The 15,141-nt window shown below is 50.7% G+C and overlaps 1 protein-coding gene across 6 annotated transcripts in view; it reads right to left on the reverse strand.

Annotated features, from left to right (window-relative positions):
- Positions 1 to 15,141, reverse strand: part of Iqsec1 (IQ motif and Sec7 domain ArfGEF 1) — a 222,466-nt gene that overhangs the window by 49,465 nt on the left and 157,860 nt on the right. The window contains exon 1 of one of the 6 annotated variants that reach the window (XM_059258190.1): positions 7,946 to 8,051. The exons of the other annotated variants lie outside the window; for them this stretch is intronic. Within the exon in view, the coding sequence (XP_059114173.1) occupies positions 7,946 to 8,010 (65 nt within the window). The 5' untranslated portion in view covers positions 8,011 to 8,051. Of the gene's footprint in view, positions 1 to 7,945; positions 8,052 to 15,141 lie in introns of those variants that run through there. 6 annotated transcript variants of the gene reach the window in all.

The raw sequence follows: 15,141 nt of genomic DNA on the forward strand, positions 1-15,141 counted from the left end.
AAGGCAGTGAGTGCCAAAGGAAACAACAGGCTGACCAAGAGGAGGGAGGCAAGAGCCACAGCCTGACTCACAGCAGGCTACACTACTCAGCTGAGAACCAAAGTGAACAGATGTCACGGGAGCAGCCAAGAGCCCATTTCCTTGCCCTCACTCTCAGGGACACACGTCTTGTACACAACCATAGGCACAGCCTCTTCCACACACCAGGCCTCCCCAAAGGGTCAGCCATCAGGACATCACTAACTTGAAGCCAGCCCAAGCCCAAGGTTCTTGGAATGGAGCCAGCAAGGCTAGGAGCTGTGCAAGGCACCCATCCTAGGGAGAGCATATCTCCAAGGCCAGGACAAGGCAGACCATGAGACAAGTCCCAGAATGAAAGTCAGAGGAACTTGCTTCCAAATAAGAGATGGCAATAAGATGAACTGCCCAATGGGAATCATTAATACTGTTCTCTACTTCTGTAGACATTTGAAATGTTCTCTAACAGGGGCTGGAGATATGGCTCAGCAGTTAACAACACTTGCTGCTTTTGTGGAGAAAATGGATTCGATTTCCAGCACCCACATGGAAGCTTACAAAACCAGTTCCAAGTAACCCAATGCCCTCTTCTGGCCTACGGGGGGACCACACATACACATGGTGCACATACATATATTCAGGCAAACACTCACACACATAAAAAATAATAAATCTTTTTTTAAAAAGAAAGAAAATTTCAATAGTAAAGGCTTACTAAGACTTGCTGTTTACATCAAGGTCTCTTGCCCTCTGGGGCCATTTGGTCTCAAAATAGAACAAACTCAAAGTGCATACACTTAAGCTCTGACGGAGCAGTCAGGCCCAGAGGGGCCCTGAGCTGGCCGGTGCGGCTGCATAGTCTGCTTCAAGTAGCAGAGAGCCATTCCCCATTCCCAATCCCACCAGGACTCACAGCTTGGGGACCCACTGGGAGATCACACCGCAACCAAGTGTGATGGCTGGGTTCAAACACGTTAACAGGAACCACAGAGGGGCTAGCAGGCACTGAACTCCCACCACCTGCCTGATTCCCCTGTCCCTCCTGTCATGGTGAGTACAGAGTTGACCCTATACTGTCTTGAAACCCACTGGACAATCTTGAGAAAGAACAGGTAACTTCCCACGGCTGGCAAACGGGTCCAGAGAGGCAGGACCACTGGACACCCAAGCCTCCTCCATCCTCTCCAAAATGGCAGTGCACCCCAGCACCCATCCATGGGGGTACTCAGGAGCCCCACAGTCAATGGGGGGCTGGGTGGACCCAGAAGGGTCCTATAGACTCTGGTCTCTCCATAGCTGCTCTCTCCACTCTTCTGACCATCTTCACCCAGGGTTCTAAGCCTGTGTGTCGAATCCCCACACTGCCAGGGCAGGGCCAGAGGTGCTCTCACCAACCAAAAAGCCTTGCCTGTACACAGCAAAGCTCACTACTTCCACCCGTCCTCAGTTTCCTTGCCTGTAAAATGGAATGATGGCAGCAATTCCACAGTGTTCATGGGCAGTTCCAATGAGTGTGTGAAACTCAAGGGCCCTGGAGTGCAGCTTGTGTTGTTCTTATTCTGTTGCCTGGCCACATCCCAGTCTCAAGCCTGAGCTAACATCAGATCCACTAGAAGTAGTTGGGGCTTTGCCTAAACCCAGCACCCTCCTCCTTTCCTGCTGTCACAGACTGGGCACCTGTTGTGTGTGATACCCGTGCTGCGTCTCTCTGCACAGCCCCCGCTGACAGATAAGGCAGAAGGAGCTCAGCACCGTGACCACTTGCCTCGGTAATACATCTAGAAAGGGGCAGATCTGGGACTCTGGCAGGTTTCTACAACTCTCATTGCCATCCTCAGCCACTGACATTGCTTCCAACCTGGGGTGGTGGTGGTGGTGTGGCTAAGGAGCCCCCGCCCCCTGCCAGGACTGAAGCCAAGCCCCAAGCCTTGGGCCTCAGGTGCCAGAAGCAGCACCGACAGGACCAGAACCACCAGAGTGGACCAAAGCTCCACCCAACATAGGCCACTCACTGAGCCCAAGGCACCACAGCCCTACTCCATCTGCCTCTGGACTGGGTACTCTCCTCAAGGTCTGCAATGCCCAGTATCCCTGGCTTTAGGATTCTGCCCCATAGAGCATGCAGGCCAAGCCTCCCTCTTCACCCTAGCTGAATGGCAAGCCACCTCTTTCCAATCTGTGGGCAAAGCAATTCCCTTCATCTCTGTGTGCATCTTAGAAGTTCCAACAGTACTACAGAAACACGAGTCTGTGGACCTTCAGCACTTCCTACTGCTCTGCCCTAATCCCACTCTGCCTTGTCAAAGCATGGCAGTTCTTGGCCTCTAACTGTTATGTCTGCCTCTCCCCTGCCCCCCTTTTTGTTAGAAACAAGGTTTCTCTATATAGCTTTGGAGCCTGTCCTGTAACTTGATCTGTAGACCAGGCTGGACTTGGACTCACAGAGATTCACCTGCCTCTGCCTCTGCCTCCCCTAGGCTCCTTCTTTTAAACCTAGTTTTCTCTGTAGCCAGAAAGTAAAATTAACTGCTCCTGCCACGAAGACATTTCCTCTGAAACATGGTCCTATCCTAGTCTAGTGTTGGGGAGTCACACCAGCCTGACTATTCAGTTCAGTGCCACCATCTATCACTACTGTTTTCTGTCACTTCTACAGAGTGCTATGTGAATCAGTGCCTCCTGTCCTCACAGCTACTCCACAGTCACGTGTCATCATCTACACTTTATACATGGGGAAACTGAGGTACAGAAAGACTATGGGATATAATCAGATCACAGAGACAGTGGGGAGCAGAGCTGAGGCTGTGAGTTGGGGCACAGGTGGTCCAGTAACAACTCTGCTTCCAACAAATGGAAAGAGGAGCATACTCATCTACAGGTGACTGCAAGGGTCTTCACAGAGGTGGAAACAGGAAGCCAGAAAAGGGGGGGGGGATCCAGTGAGGGCCAATCCTGTCTAGGCGGTCTCCTCTTGAGAGAGGGGTGACCCTTCAAAGTTTATTAATAAACACACACACAAACAATAAATCCACCAGAGTAATGACAACTATAGCCACTGTCTGCAAGCACTTAGTAGGACTACAAGCTCTGGTCCAAAGGCTCTCCCTGCATCTGAGTGTCCAAACCACCCAGCCTGCAGTCAAATGAGAAATAAAGTACCAGACACTTCTAACTTTTAAAGCAGGTCTCTTGGAGAATGTATTCAGGCTGCTGACAGACTCTAACACAGAGTGGGCAGCAGGCAATTTAGGGGAACCCTTTCTGTTTGTGTGCATGAGAGGCTGCTTCCAGCTGGGGCCTCTTCCCAATCTTCCAGTTTATTAACCATCCTCCTCCCCTCCAGGGGATTAAGTTCACCGCCCACAGCCATCTGTCCTTTCATGTCAGAAGCCACGGGTTTCTTCACCATGTGGAAGCCTGCCGTATTTGGATTGGTCCCTCAGTGAATCAGGGGACAGTCAGTTTTTGTCCCCGAGCCCCCAGACCATACATAGCTGTAGCTGGGCTGCACACACGATGAAAGTATAAAAAAAATTAAAAAATAAAAAATAGCCCCTGTAGGGTCCATTCTTGTGGTCGCTGGGGAAAGAGACAAGACGTCAGGAAAGCCTGGCAAATTGTCACAGACCAGGGTACAGGCTGGGGCACTTGGGAAAATTTGGGGAATCCAGACACCAGGGGATACCAGATCTATTTACACTAGTGACATTTTGCCAGACATGAATTAATCCCAGAGGAAATAGATCCTGGCTGTGGTACACACAGGCCCCGAAGCCAGGCAGACAGGGTGCAAATCCCAGCTCAGTCTTCCCTGGCTGGGGACTCTGCACCTCTTCCCCACATCTGAAATGAAGCACAGAAGCCTGTATTCCTAAATGAAGAAACACATACATACACACCACTGCTATGCACAGCCGTGTGGCTATTACTGAGCTGACCTTTGAACAAAAAGGGAAAGCAAATGCAGTGAGTCTCGCAGCTTTGCAAGCATGGAGGAAGTCTCATGAAAGCCCGAGAGTGCCTTCAGTTCAAACTCAACTGTCACTGTGGCAAAAGACCTTGCACCAAGGGAATAAAATGCGAAGGATGCCACTTCCATGATAAGCAGAGACGCTGTGGCCATGTACAAATGACACAGACAACAAACTGTAAGCAAGTGGCCTCAGAGAGTGTTGCGATGTAGGGTCCCCAAACCACTTCAGCATAGAACAAGAGAAGATGGTGGGGACCATTTTAATCCAACAGTCCTGTCCCAGATGGGAAAAAAGGGGACAGTGACCATAACAACCACTCACCGGGCTCTGGGCAGATCTGCTCATCTCACCCCCACACCCACTCACGGTCAGAGTCTCATTTCATGGGTGAGACAATCAAGGCTCAGAGAGGGGAGGCAACATACCCAGAACTGCTCAGCTGGAAGGGGCCAAAGTCAAGACTCTGTCACATACAAAGCAACCTTGGTTCCTCTATCAGTTCAAGGCCTGGCCAAGGAGGTGCTCACTAGGTGTCAGGGGAATGAAAGAACACAGGCAATCCCGGGCTGAGTACCCCTTGGGTCAACCTCCTCCAGGTCAGGAGAGCATGCTATAACTGTTCACACTTGCATTCCTGGATGCAGTGGTCAATCTAATCACGGGCCAGGTGCTGTGCTAGGTATGGGCACATGCCATGGGTCATCATTCAGTAAGGGTACCGCTACAGAAGCCAGAGTTGGGACAAGCCCAGCTGGCACTGTGCCATATTTTCCCCATAATTGCCATCAATTTTCTCTCTGCAGCAGCTCCCGCAGTGAATCAGTCAGATCCTCTAAGGCCACAGCAATTAATTCTTCAAGAGCCTTAATGGCCTTTAAAGTCATTAGAATCTGCTTTTCAGGACTCAGGGTAAATCACGCTCAACAGCCTTGAGCCTCCACTCCTCAGACAAACACACCTCCACAGGGAACCTCTCCCAGGCCTCCAGCCATGGCCCAGTCCCAGCCCACTAGAGCTTGGTAGATGCCTTGCCTCTGTGCTTACTGGGCGGATATTTCACACGTCATCATCATTCAAAGGAAATTTACAAAAGAGGAAGGAAGAAAACACAGCGGGTCACTGGCAGCTGGGAAGTGTACAGTGCTGACTTGGACAAACTGGACAGCAGACTGGAGGCTCCAGGGCTGGCCAGTCATGGAAGGCCACCCATACCTGCAAAGTTCCTGCCAGGTACTACTTTCATACTCTATCATTAAAGGGGAAACTGAGGCCCAGAGGGCTATAGTAACTTGCATAAACTCACAAAGTAGGCTGTGATTTGAAAGAACTGTCTACCTATGCCATCTTCCTGCTGCCCTGAGCTGCTCTGGACTCCTGATACTCCAGCAAGCCAGGATTCCATGTCTGCAGAACGTAGCCAGAGAAATGTGCCTGCACACACGTGTATGCACGTCACACACACACACAGACACACACACAGACACACACACAGACACACACACACACACACACACACACACACACTGAGCGCTTGCTTGTCCAATCCCTTCCACAAACACCCATCTGCCCAGTCATCAGGCTATTCATCCATGCAGCTGTCAGTCTTGTCCATGTTTTAAGCCGAAACTGTGTAAATATTAGCACAACTAGTTCATAGTCCGACTTCCTTGAACGAAAGCCTCAAGTCCTGGCAGGGGCCTCCAGAGGCCTACTCCCTATCATAACATCTGGGCCTGAGCCCCTTGAGCTGCTGTGGTCCAGGTATGGCCACTGGGCTCTCTGCCTTTGCTTGTGCTCTTTTAGAAAACAAAGGTAAACAATCCTGTGTTGCTGTGATGTGGAAAAACGGTGAAGCATCATGTGGCCCACGCTATTCAAAAAGACTGTGCATGCAGGATAGTGTGCCAGCCTGAGAGTGACCGGAGGCACAGAGACTGGAGTTCTTTAAGTCTCTGGAACATGCTGGCTCCTATCTGAGTTTAGGAAGCAGAAGATGGCCAGGTGAAAGGACTATAGGTAAGATGGAAGACAGTCCGAGGAAGGCTCTGTAGCCAAAGGAGCACCTAGCTCAGCTTCCGCAACACCCATGAGTCTCCGCAACACCCATGAGTCTCTCCAGCCCTTCCAGGTTTCCTTAGAAACCAATGGGGTAGGGGTGGGGGGTTGTCCATCTGCTCTGTGGCTGATGGGCTACACCTGAGCAGGGCTCCTTGCTCTCCAGGACACCTGGCCCCACTGTGGCTTCAGAGCAGCTGTCAACCAGCAATCCAGATCCAGGATCTAGGCAGGAACCCCTGCTGCTGGAAGACTTCCATCAGAGACACAGAGCAACTTCTGCTAATGGATGTGGGACAGAAATACAGTGGAGGCAGCCATGGACATACCAGATAAAGTGGTGACACTAGGGAGATTCTAATGAAGGAGAAGGAAAAACCCCTCATCCCCTTCAGGTCTAGGGGAGAAGAAGTATGGCCAGAAACTGCTGACCCATTTCTCGTGGTCACATTGTGAACATGGTCACCCCTATACTGCTGGCTGCATGAGGACTAAAAACACAACTCTGAACTATGTTCACTCTTGTGCCCCTAGTCCCCAGGGTAGAGGCTGGTATACATACACTAGGCACTTAGTAAACAAGAATCTTAGTACTGATGAGACTGCAGGCCCAGGCTCTTTGCTCTCTAGCAATATGAAGGTGCTGGTACAACAGGACAGGAAATCAAACACTGGATGGGACAGCTGAGGAAGTGTGCAGGGTGTTGACCACCTGTGGGATCTGATTGTGACCTCCGATCCCAAATGAAGCCCACAATTCTAGGCAGATGGCTGTGCAGCTGCAGCTTGCCTGGCCTCTGCCTCGGATACTGGAAGTACTGGGTCTTGGGAGATGGCCCCCCTTCCCACAGCCCCACATGAAGCTTCAGGCCAGAACCCCATGCTTGGGGTGGGGACAGGGTACTGCAGAATACGCTCATGTTTTCATTGCAACTGCCAGGCAGGCTTCGGGAAATTTCGAAATGAAAGATTAAAGGACTCCAGGTGGGTTTCCCCCAGGGAGGCCCAGTCCATTTGTCAACAAATCCCCTCAGCCCCACACCCCTGCTCATGGAGGGGCCTGCAAACAGCTCAGGGGCAGCTGTGCTGCCAAGCAAGAGGAAATCAATATTCCTAGCACATACACACAGAGTCTCTCTCTCTCTCTTTTCATAAACACAGGCCTAGGGTACTCAGACAGCCTCCCACAGACCCCTAAAACCAAGAGTGGCCAGCTTCTCTGAACCATCAGACTGCTTCCTGGACCAGGCACAAGCTTCACTCCAGCAGGTAAACAACACCCACAGTCCCAGCTAGCAGCCCCACTCACATCTGTACTTGGTCAAAAACAGCAGCCACATAAACTCCAGGCACCCCAGCACCCACCCAGGTGGCCTGCCAGGTGTGCAGTATCTACACACACACACACACACACACACACACACACACACACACACACACACACACAGCACATCCTTGCTGGAATCTCCCCGACAGAGTGGATACATAATGCAGATAGACCCAGGGTCTCCAACCATCAGACTTGTAGGGAAAGACCCCGGCACCCTGTGCACTGAAATCAGATACAAGACACAGGCAGAAGTGGGTACCCTTCCTGACACAGACTACAGGCCATTTGTTGTCTTGCCCTTCACACACACACACACACACACACACACACACACACACGCGGAATCTAGTTTCCCACTCATCCCCACAGAACTCCTGTGCCCACAACCCACTTCTCTCCTTATACACCCTCACTAACACAGACCCGCTTCTGGCAGGGAGGCCGGGCGCTCTGCCCTGACAGTCACACCCATCCCCGCAGCCCCCCTCTGGCACATAGGATCCCCACCACTGGCGACCCCGCCCCGGCCGGGGCCCACCTCCCTCGGCTCTTGCTTGGCCGGCCTTACCCGCTGTCAAGCTCCAGCTCCAGCAGGGATTGGGTCCTCTCTGAGTTGCAGTGCAGGCACCACATGACGGCTGCCGCGGGAGCGGCCCGGACCGGCGACCGGGGACCCAGGCCGAGCCGCGCGCCCGCGACTGCCCCCGCGGCCGCCGGACCCCGGGGCTGATCCCCCACAACCCGTCCGCTAGCCACGCGCCCTCGCCAGTCCCCCCGGCTTGCGCCTGTGGGTTCACGCAGCCCTACGTCCCAGAGTCCAAACGCCGGCCCAGTGCGACCCTCCCGCCGCCGCCTGCCTGGCGTAGCGCAAGTCCGGCCGGAGGAATGTGGTCGGGAGGGGCGGGGCCACAGGGCGGGGGTGGGGCTCGCATGGGGGCGTGGCCAGAGCCGTGAGTTCCGGGAGGAGCGTAGATTCTGCTCTTGCCAGCGCAGCAGCGGAGTCACAGGCTTGCAGCACCGGGTGCGGGACTGCCAAGCCCTTGTGTTCCCCACGTGTAAGCGCAACAGGTAGAACGCGCCGAAAACCTAAATCTGCGCCAATCCTGACTGGCTTCAGCGTACAAAACTTTGCACTCCCAAACAGAGGAGCAACAAGTGGTTCTGGGGCTTTGACGCGCCAGTCCCAGATCTGGTGGAAAGAGATTTGTTTCTCTCCAAACATACCCACATACCCTTTGCGGCTAGTGACACACTAGAAGCAATAACGATCAGCACCGTAGAGGGCTTTACTGGTACCGGGGCCAGTGGGCAACAATGTGAAGTGGGTGGGGTTACTTCGGGCCCCATTCACTATTGAGGAGACTTGGAGCTGAGGGCCATTCCTCAGCTCGGCTCTTACCCCATCTACAAGCTCTCACAGCTTGCTGATTCCCTAGTGTATGTTTGTCTATTACACATAAGGCAGGCAAGGTGCAGTACCAACACTGGTAGAAGGCCCACATACACAGGGAGAGAGCAGGGAGATATACACAAATCTAACACCCACCCTGAACACCCAAGACCATTTCAGCAAGACCATTTCCTGAGGAGAGTGGAGAGGCTGCAGGAGCCACTACTAATGTGGAGGCATCTCGTACACATCCATTGGCAATGTTAAAAATACATCAGCTGTATGTGGTGACACAAGTCTGTGTAATCCCAGAACCTAGGAGACTGAGTCAGGAGGATCCTGAGTTCAAGACCAGCCTGGGCCCTATGCCATGAGCCCTAGATCAAAATAAATAGAGATCTTAGAGAGGGAAGAAATACTTGCATATCAGATCTGATAATGCTCTAGTGTCTGTCTCCCATAAAGAATTCTTGCTCATCAGTAAGAAGGCTGATTTTCGGCAAAAGGCAAAAAGGATAGGAATGAACATTGCTGCCAAGCATATATAACCAATGACCCGTGAAAACACTGAAAGACGCCTGCCACTAGGGAGGTATAGATAAAAATGTGAAGTAGTACCACTCCTCATTCACTTCAGAAGGCTACAAAAGTTCCCATGCACAGACACAGTGGCCACATCTGGCATCTGCTTGGCTAGGGTGAGGTAGGGAGGTGGCAGGAGACAGGACTGTAGTAGCTACTTGTGGGGAGACCAGAAGAAAACTCCCAACTCTGCCCAGCTGCCCTCTAAAAATAGGTGACACTAAATAGAATCAAGAGGATCCCCCAGGCCCTGCTTCAGGAACTTGGGGGAAGCAGGCTCCAGCCTCACCATCCAGATCCACCAGGAATTCCAGGCACGCCTCCCAGATCCAGGGCACACAGCCGGCCAGGCTGGTCTTGGCAACAAAGTTCAGGCTGGGATTTAGATGAGGTGAGCTTTCCCCATGAGCAAGTGGCATGGTGGTGGGGTGAGTCCCTGCAAACCAAATGCCTCTGTCTCCTGAACTCATCTTCCTGAACACGGTTCAATCGTGTTCCAGCGCCTGGCAGATTCATAACAAATGACGGTGAATGGGAACAAGGGAAGCCCTGGCTGGCAGACATGAGGAACACTGATTTTTTTTCTGCAGAAATGACTAGCCCAGACAGAATTAGTTGTTACTCCCGCCATTTCGGCAAATTTCGTAGCCCCCAGAGTCTCAATTTCTTCGAAGTGTTAGCTCATCAGACATCTCTACCCTAGTTGATTCAATATGCTGTCTAAATTTACCCAGCATTAAGAAGCATGCACTCTGTCCCCATCTTCCCAGGCCTCAATGAGAAAACACTGTAGTAACAAGTATATCCTAATATGGTGTTACTGCTCCTGGAAAGGTCACAATAATGGGGACATTTTGGACTAGGCCTTGAGGGATAAGTAGGAGCCTCTCTAAGGGATGCAGGAAGCAACAAAGTCATGGGAATGTTTAGTTCCACAGTTTGGGCCTGGGTTTTAGTCCTGAGCTGATTGCTGTGGCCTGTTTTAGACACCATAATCCCGACATATTACCATCCTCTTGGCTTCTGACAGTCTCCCTGCTCTCCATGGCCAGACATGTGACATCCCAAGCTGTCAGGGTGAAGCTCAGCTCCTCCCTACATCTGGCTGAGGCTCATGTGGCCTGGCCATAGGCCATCTCTCTAGCACTGCCCCCACTCCCTCCCTCCTGTCTGCCCTGACAACAGAAAGCAATGGTAAGCTTCTTACTGCTAAGCTTTCCTCAGTCCTCCTAACCCCCTATTCTGCTTGGTCCATGACTGAGACTTTGGGACTCAAATTCCATGTCCCTTCTTCCAGACAGCCATCAGACTAGCCCCTTATCCAAGGCAGAATCTCCCCCTTTTACTCCAGTTTCTCTACCGCACCCTCCCTCCTTATGTGAGTAAGCTATGTCATAGATGTGAGGATGGGCTGGCCCTATTCTTCCTGCAGCCAGCCACCCTACATATATCAGGCTGAGACCTAAATCCAGCCTGCTGTCTGTCTTTGTCTTAATAAAGTTTTATTAGAAGGGAGCCACGTTCATGCATTGCATTAACTAGCTAAATAGTTACAAGGGAGACATGTGGCCTGCAAAACCATCCAGCCCTTCCCAAAAGGATCACAGATCCCAACCAGGAGAGACTCACACTCGCCCCAGCCACTCAGTGAAATCTGTTCATCCAACCAGCACTTGTGCCTAGACAGGAACTGCCAAAGTAGAACACAAACCCTGTTGGGGAAGACAGCAATGAAATCAACAGACTAGGTCAAGTAGTCTGTGCACATACAAGCCTAATCCTAATTCTCAGAAATGAATTCTGCCATACTGCCTGACCCCTCAATGGAAGCTTACACTAAACAGACAGTGGCTATGGCACTGCAAATGCTCTGGCTGTGGTGACACTGCCAGGGATTGAGGGGGGTGGGCATTGGAAGATATATGTAGCATTATAGGATGAAGGTCAAAAAACATGTTGTGGTTCATCAGATAGGAACATGAACATGCTTTCACAGGACTGCAGTCACACAACACAGATTGTGCTTGCTTTCTGTTATGCTGGGGATGAATCCAGGGCTTGGGACATGCTAGGCAAGCACACCACCACTGAGCCATACCACAGCCCTCCCATATCATTATTTACAAGAGACACAAGGAAGAGGTACCAATGGTTACCATGAGAAGGGGACCTGGGGATCCCAGAGTGTCCTTGGCCCCTGCACCTGAAGCCTGGCTGGGACAGTGGTGGGAAAGAGGAAGAGTCTTACACTGTCTGACCTCTGATAGTTTTTAAAAACATTAATTTTTTTTAGGTAGGTAGGTGTGTGTGTGTGTGTGTGTGTGTGTGTGTGTGTGTGTGTGTGTGTATGTGTGTAGATATGTACACATGAATGCAGGTGTCCTTAGAGACCAGGAGAGGGCATTGGATTCCCTGGAGCTAGAATTACATGTAAGCTGTGAACCACCTGACATGGGTGCTGGGAATGGAGCTCCAGTCCTCTGCAAGAACAGTACAGGCTCTTTTTTTTTTTAAGAAATAAAAATTTTATATGGATAAAACACTATGCATGATTCCAAGGCTAGTGGCAAAAATATAATCATTAAAGATCTTGACAAAGAGACAATAAGATGAGTGGAATAAATTACTAATCACCATAATTCTTCTGGAATTGAATCTATCAAATAATTTATGTTTCTGATTATCAATTAGAATTATGGCATTTCTTAAGATCTAAATGTTAAACCAGTATAGGCTCTTAATGCTAAACCATCTCTTCAGGCCAATTTAAAATTTTTGAAAATTTAAATCATGCTTATTACTTTGTAAAAACCACCATGAAGAAGTCAATAAAAGACATTGTACTGCAAAGGACTGGAGCAATGCTAGTTGATTTAGCAACCTCAAGCAAGGTCTTCAAGCCCACGAGAGCTGGTCCACAGAGACCCCAATTCTAGCTGGCACTTGAGCAATCTCTAGAGCTTCAGTGAGGCTCTGACCTGGCTGTATCTTGCAGTTGGCCAGGAAGATCACCTGGAGCTTCTTTATAGAATCAAACTGCTGCCCCGCTGCCTGTTAATCATTAACATGTGACTAACCACTCTGCTGGAAACTTCTATCACAGCCAGGCTCTATGCTGAGGGGGAAGCTCAGCAGCCATTTATTCCCTGAACCTCATGTAGGAACAGGGAATCTTAGGACTGTGTAGGTATGTACTAGACACACTGTCATTGACTCAGGCTTTTGGCTACATTGTCTACCAGTATCACACTGCCTTGGTAGCACAGTCAGGAACCTGGACAGTAGGGCAGATGACCCAGAGTGGATGGTTTTTAAACCCTCCATTCTAACTCAGGCATGGAATGCAACTTAGTCACGTGATGTGGCTGCAGTGAAAAAGGCATACAGAGCTAGCTTGAGTGGCTACAGCTATGGTCCCAGCTCCTCAGGAGTTGAAGCGGGAAGATCTCTTGCACCTTTGAATCTGAGACCAGCCTGAGCCATGACATGAGACCTTGTTTCAAAACCAAACAAATACAAACCACCCAAACTAGAGAGAAACAGAAGAGAGACAGATCCAGAGGTCTGGAGTGTGACCTCTCGGGGAGCCAGGCAATATGTCCCTCAGGACAGAAACACTCCCCTCGGGTAAACAAAGGTCTTTCTAACAGGGACCAACTTCCCATTTCAAAACTTGGATCAGTTTTGACAGAAGAAGCCTACACACAGGGGCTTCCCCTTTCTCCCTAAGAAAGGTAAGCAGGATAAACTTAGGAATAAGGGGAACCTCAGGGGCTCTTGCTCCACAGCCTTTAAAGTTTAAATGAACATGAAGGATGGCCCTGAACTAGGAGCTATGGAAAATAATCCAGGCACCAGAAGGGCTTTCCTGCATGAACAAAGAGGCCAAGATGGTCCTTCTTCCAGGATATCCTTAGATGCCTGTGCATTTCCAGGTCCCCAGTGCTCACTGCTACCCTGACACACATCGGTGTAAGAGGTGATGGTAGAGACCCTGTGTGCCCTATATCCCTCATGTAACTATTAGCATACCCGACTTTCCTGGTCCCCTGATATCCTGGCCAGATGAACGGGCTTGGTGTCCTGGAACCCACGGGATGGGCTTGTGACTTCAGAAGTACAGCCATAGGAACTATAGTCTTTGTCCAAGGACAAAGGAAATGGCTCAAGGCCAGTCTTCCCGCTGATCAGGGGCCCAACATCCGCTACCTCTGTCAGCCACCAGCTGTCCTTTACACACACACACACACACACACACACACACACACACACACCCACACCACATTGCCTGGCACACTTCAATTCTAGTGCCCACAACCTCAGCAAACAAGCAAAAGTACTCACTTTAGCTCCTTGTCCCTCCTGGGTGAGTGGTAGAAGGGAGCTACCACAGGTATTCAGGGAAAGTATAGGATGACCACAACCACCCCAGCCTCACCACATTCCTCGGGCCCATAGCATCTTCAGTCCAAAAGCACCTGGGAGGTGTAGTGATGACCCTACTGCACACAGCCAGGGCCAGTACAAGGTTGCACCTGGGAGCCTGAAAGCTCCGCCCCTCCTCCACCCTTACCTCCCAGAGGGCAAGAACTCAAAAGCAGCCAGCATGCAAAGTGAATGTGCATCCTTTCTATCCTGGCTGCTTCCCACAGTGGTGATGCTCATAGCTTGGGGGCCCAACAGCTTTGGCATGGTCCAAAGCACCATGGTCAAGTGTGTGATCTTGGGTCTTGGACAGGTTCTCTGGTCTCTTTCCTCTCTCCCCACCTCTCCTCTTCTTCAAGAGCTGTTACAACTCTCAACTCACACTTTACAAAAGCCATCAGTCTGAATCCTCAGCAAGCCTTCACTTCACAGATAAACTGAGACACAAGAGCTTAAGAAAGTTACCTAAGGACACACAGCTAGTGCCTGGCTGATAAGCTAGGGACATTTGGCTTCCAATCATGAACTTAACCATGAAGCTAGTCCCCAGATACTAATTGGATGAAGGCCCTGGACTAAGTGTACCATGACCCAGAGGAAAGAGATCTGGGCTTGGCAGAGTTAAGAGCAAAAGTGAGTAAAGATTTTGAACCCAGGGCTGGCGTCCCAAGTCTATGCTTGCTAAATGTTCCATTGCGCCTTCATAGCTGGGCTCTGGAATGAATAAATTAGTTCACCCTGGTCCATAATCACCTTGCTTAGCACTTGCCTACTGGTGGTCACCTCCGCCAGAGTGAGGCTCTGAAACCGTTGGCTCACCTCTGTTTCTGGTCTATAGTAGGTGGTCAATAAATATTGTTGAGCGATTCTTTCACCCCTCTGGAGTCCCCAGATTCTAGAAAAGCCAGGAGAAACCAAAAATGCTGGTCCCAAGTGCAGTGTGCTAGGAGGGCCCAACATGAAAGTAAGCACTCAGGCTGAAGTTTATAAACAAGATAAAGTCAACTGACACCATGGCCACCGTTGGCATGGATTTCTTTCCTTCCAGTTTTACCTAAACAAGGGCTCACCTGCCTATTAAAGCAGGCAGAGAAATCGAATGAATCTAGGAAAAAAACCTATCTGAAAGCTGCAAAGGCTTGCCCTCCTGCAGACCATCTCACTTGATTCTCCCACTTCAGGAGCCATGGCAGAGCAGGCCCGTTTGTTCCTAAGCACTGAATTCACGGCCAAAAGCAGCTGGCTGGGTGGTGCCAGGCCTGGGCCTGGCGGCCTCAGCTTAATGAATAGATGTGTTCCTTTATAACAAGGGCTGGGGCGCCTGCCTGGCAAATGGATGCCATTAAGGGCTCCTGAGACACCAGCCA

The sequence above is a fragment of the Peromyscus eremicus genome, chromosome 3, assembly GCF_949786415.1.
Source record: "Peromyscus eremicus chromosome 3, PerEre_H2_v1, whole genome shotgun sequence".
NCBI lineage: Eukaryota > Metazoa > Chordata > Mammalia > Rodentia > Cricetidae > Peromyscus > Peromyscus eremicus.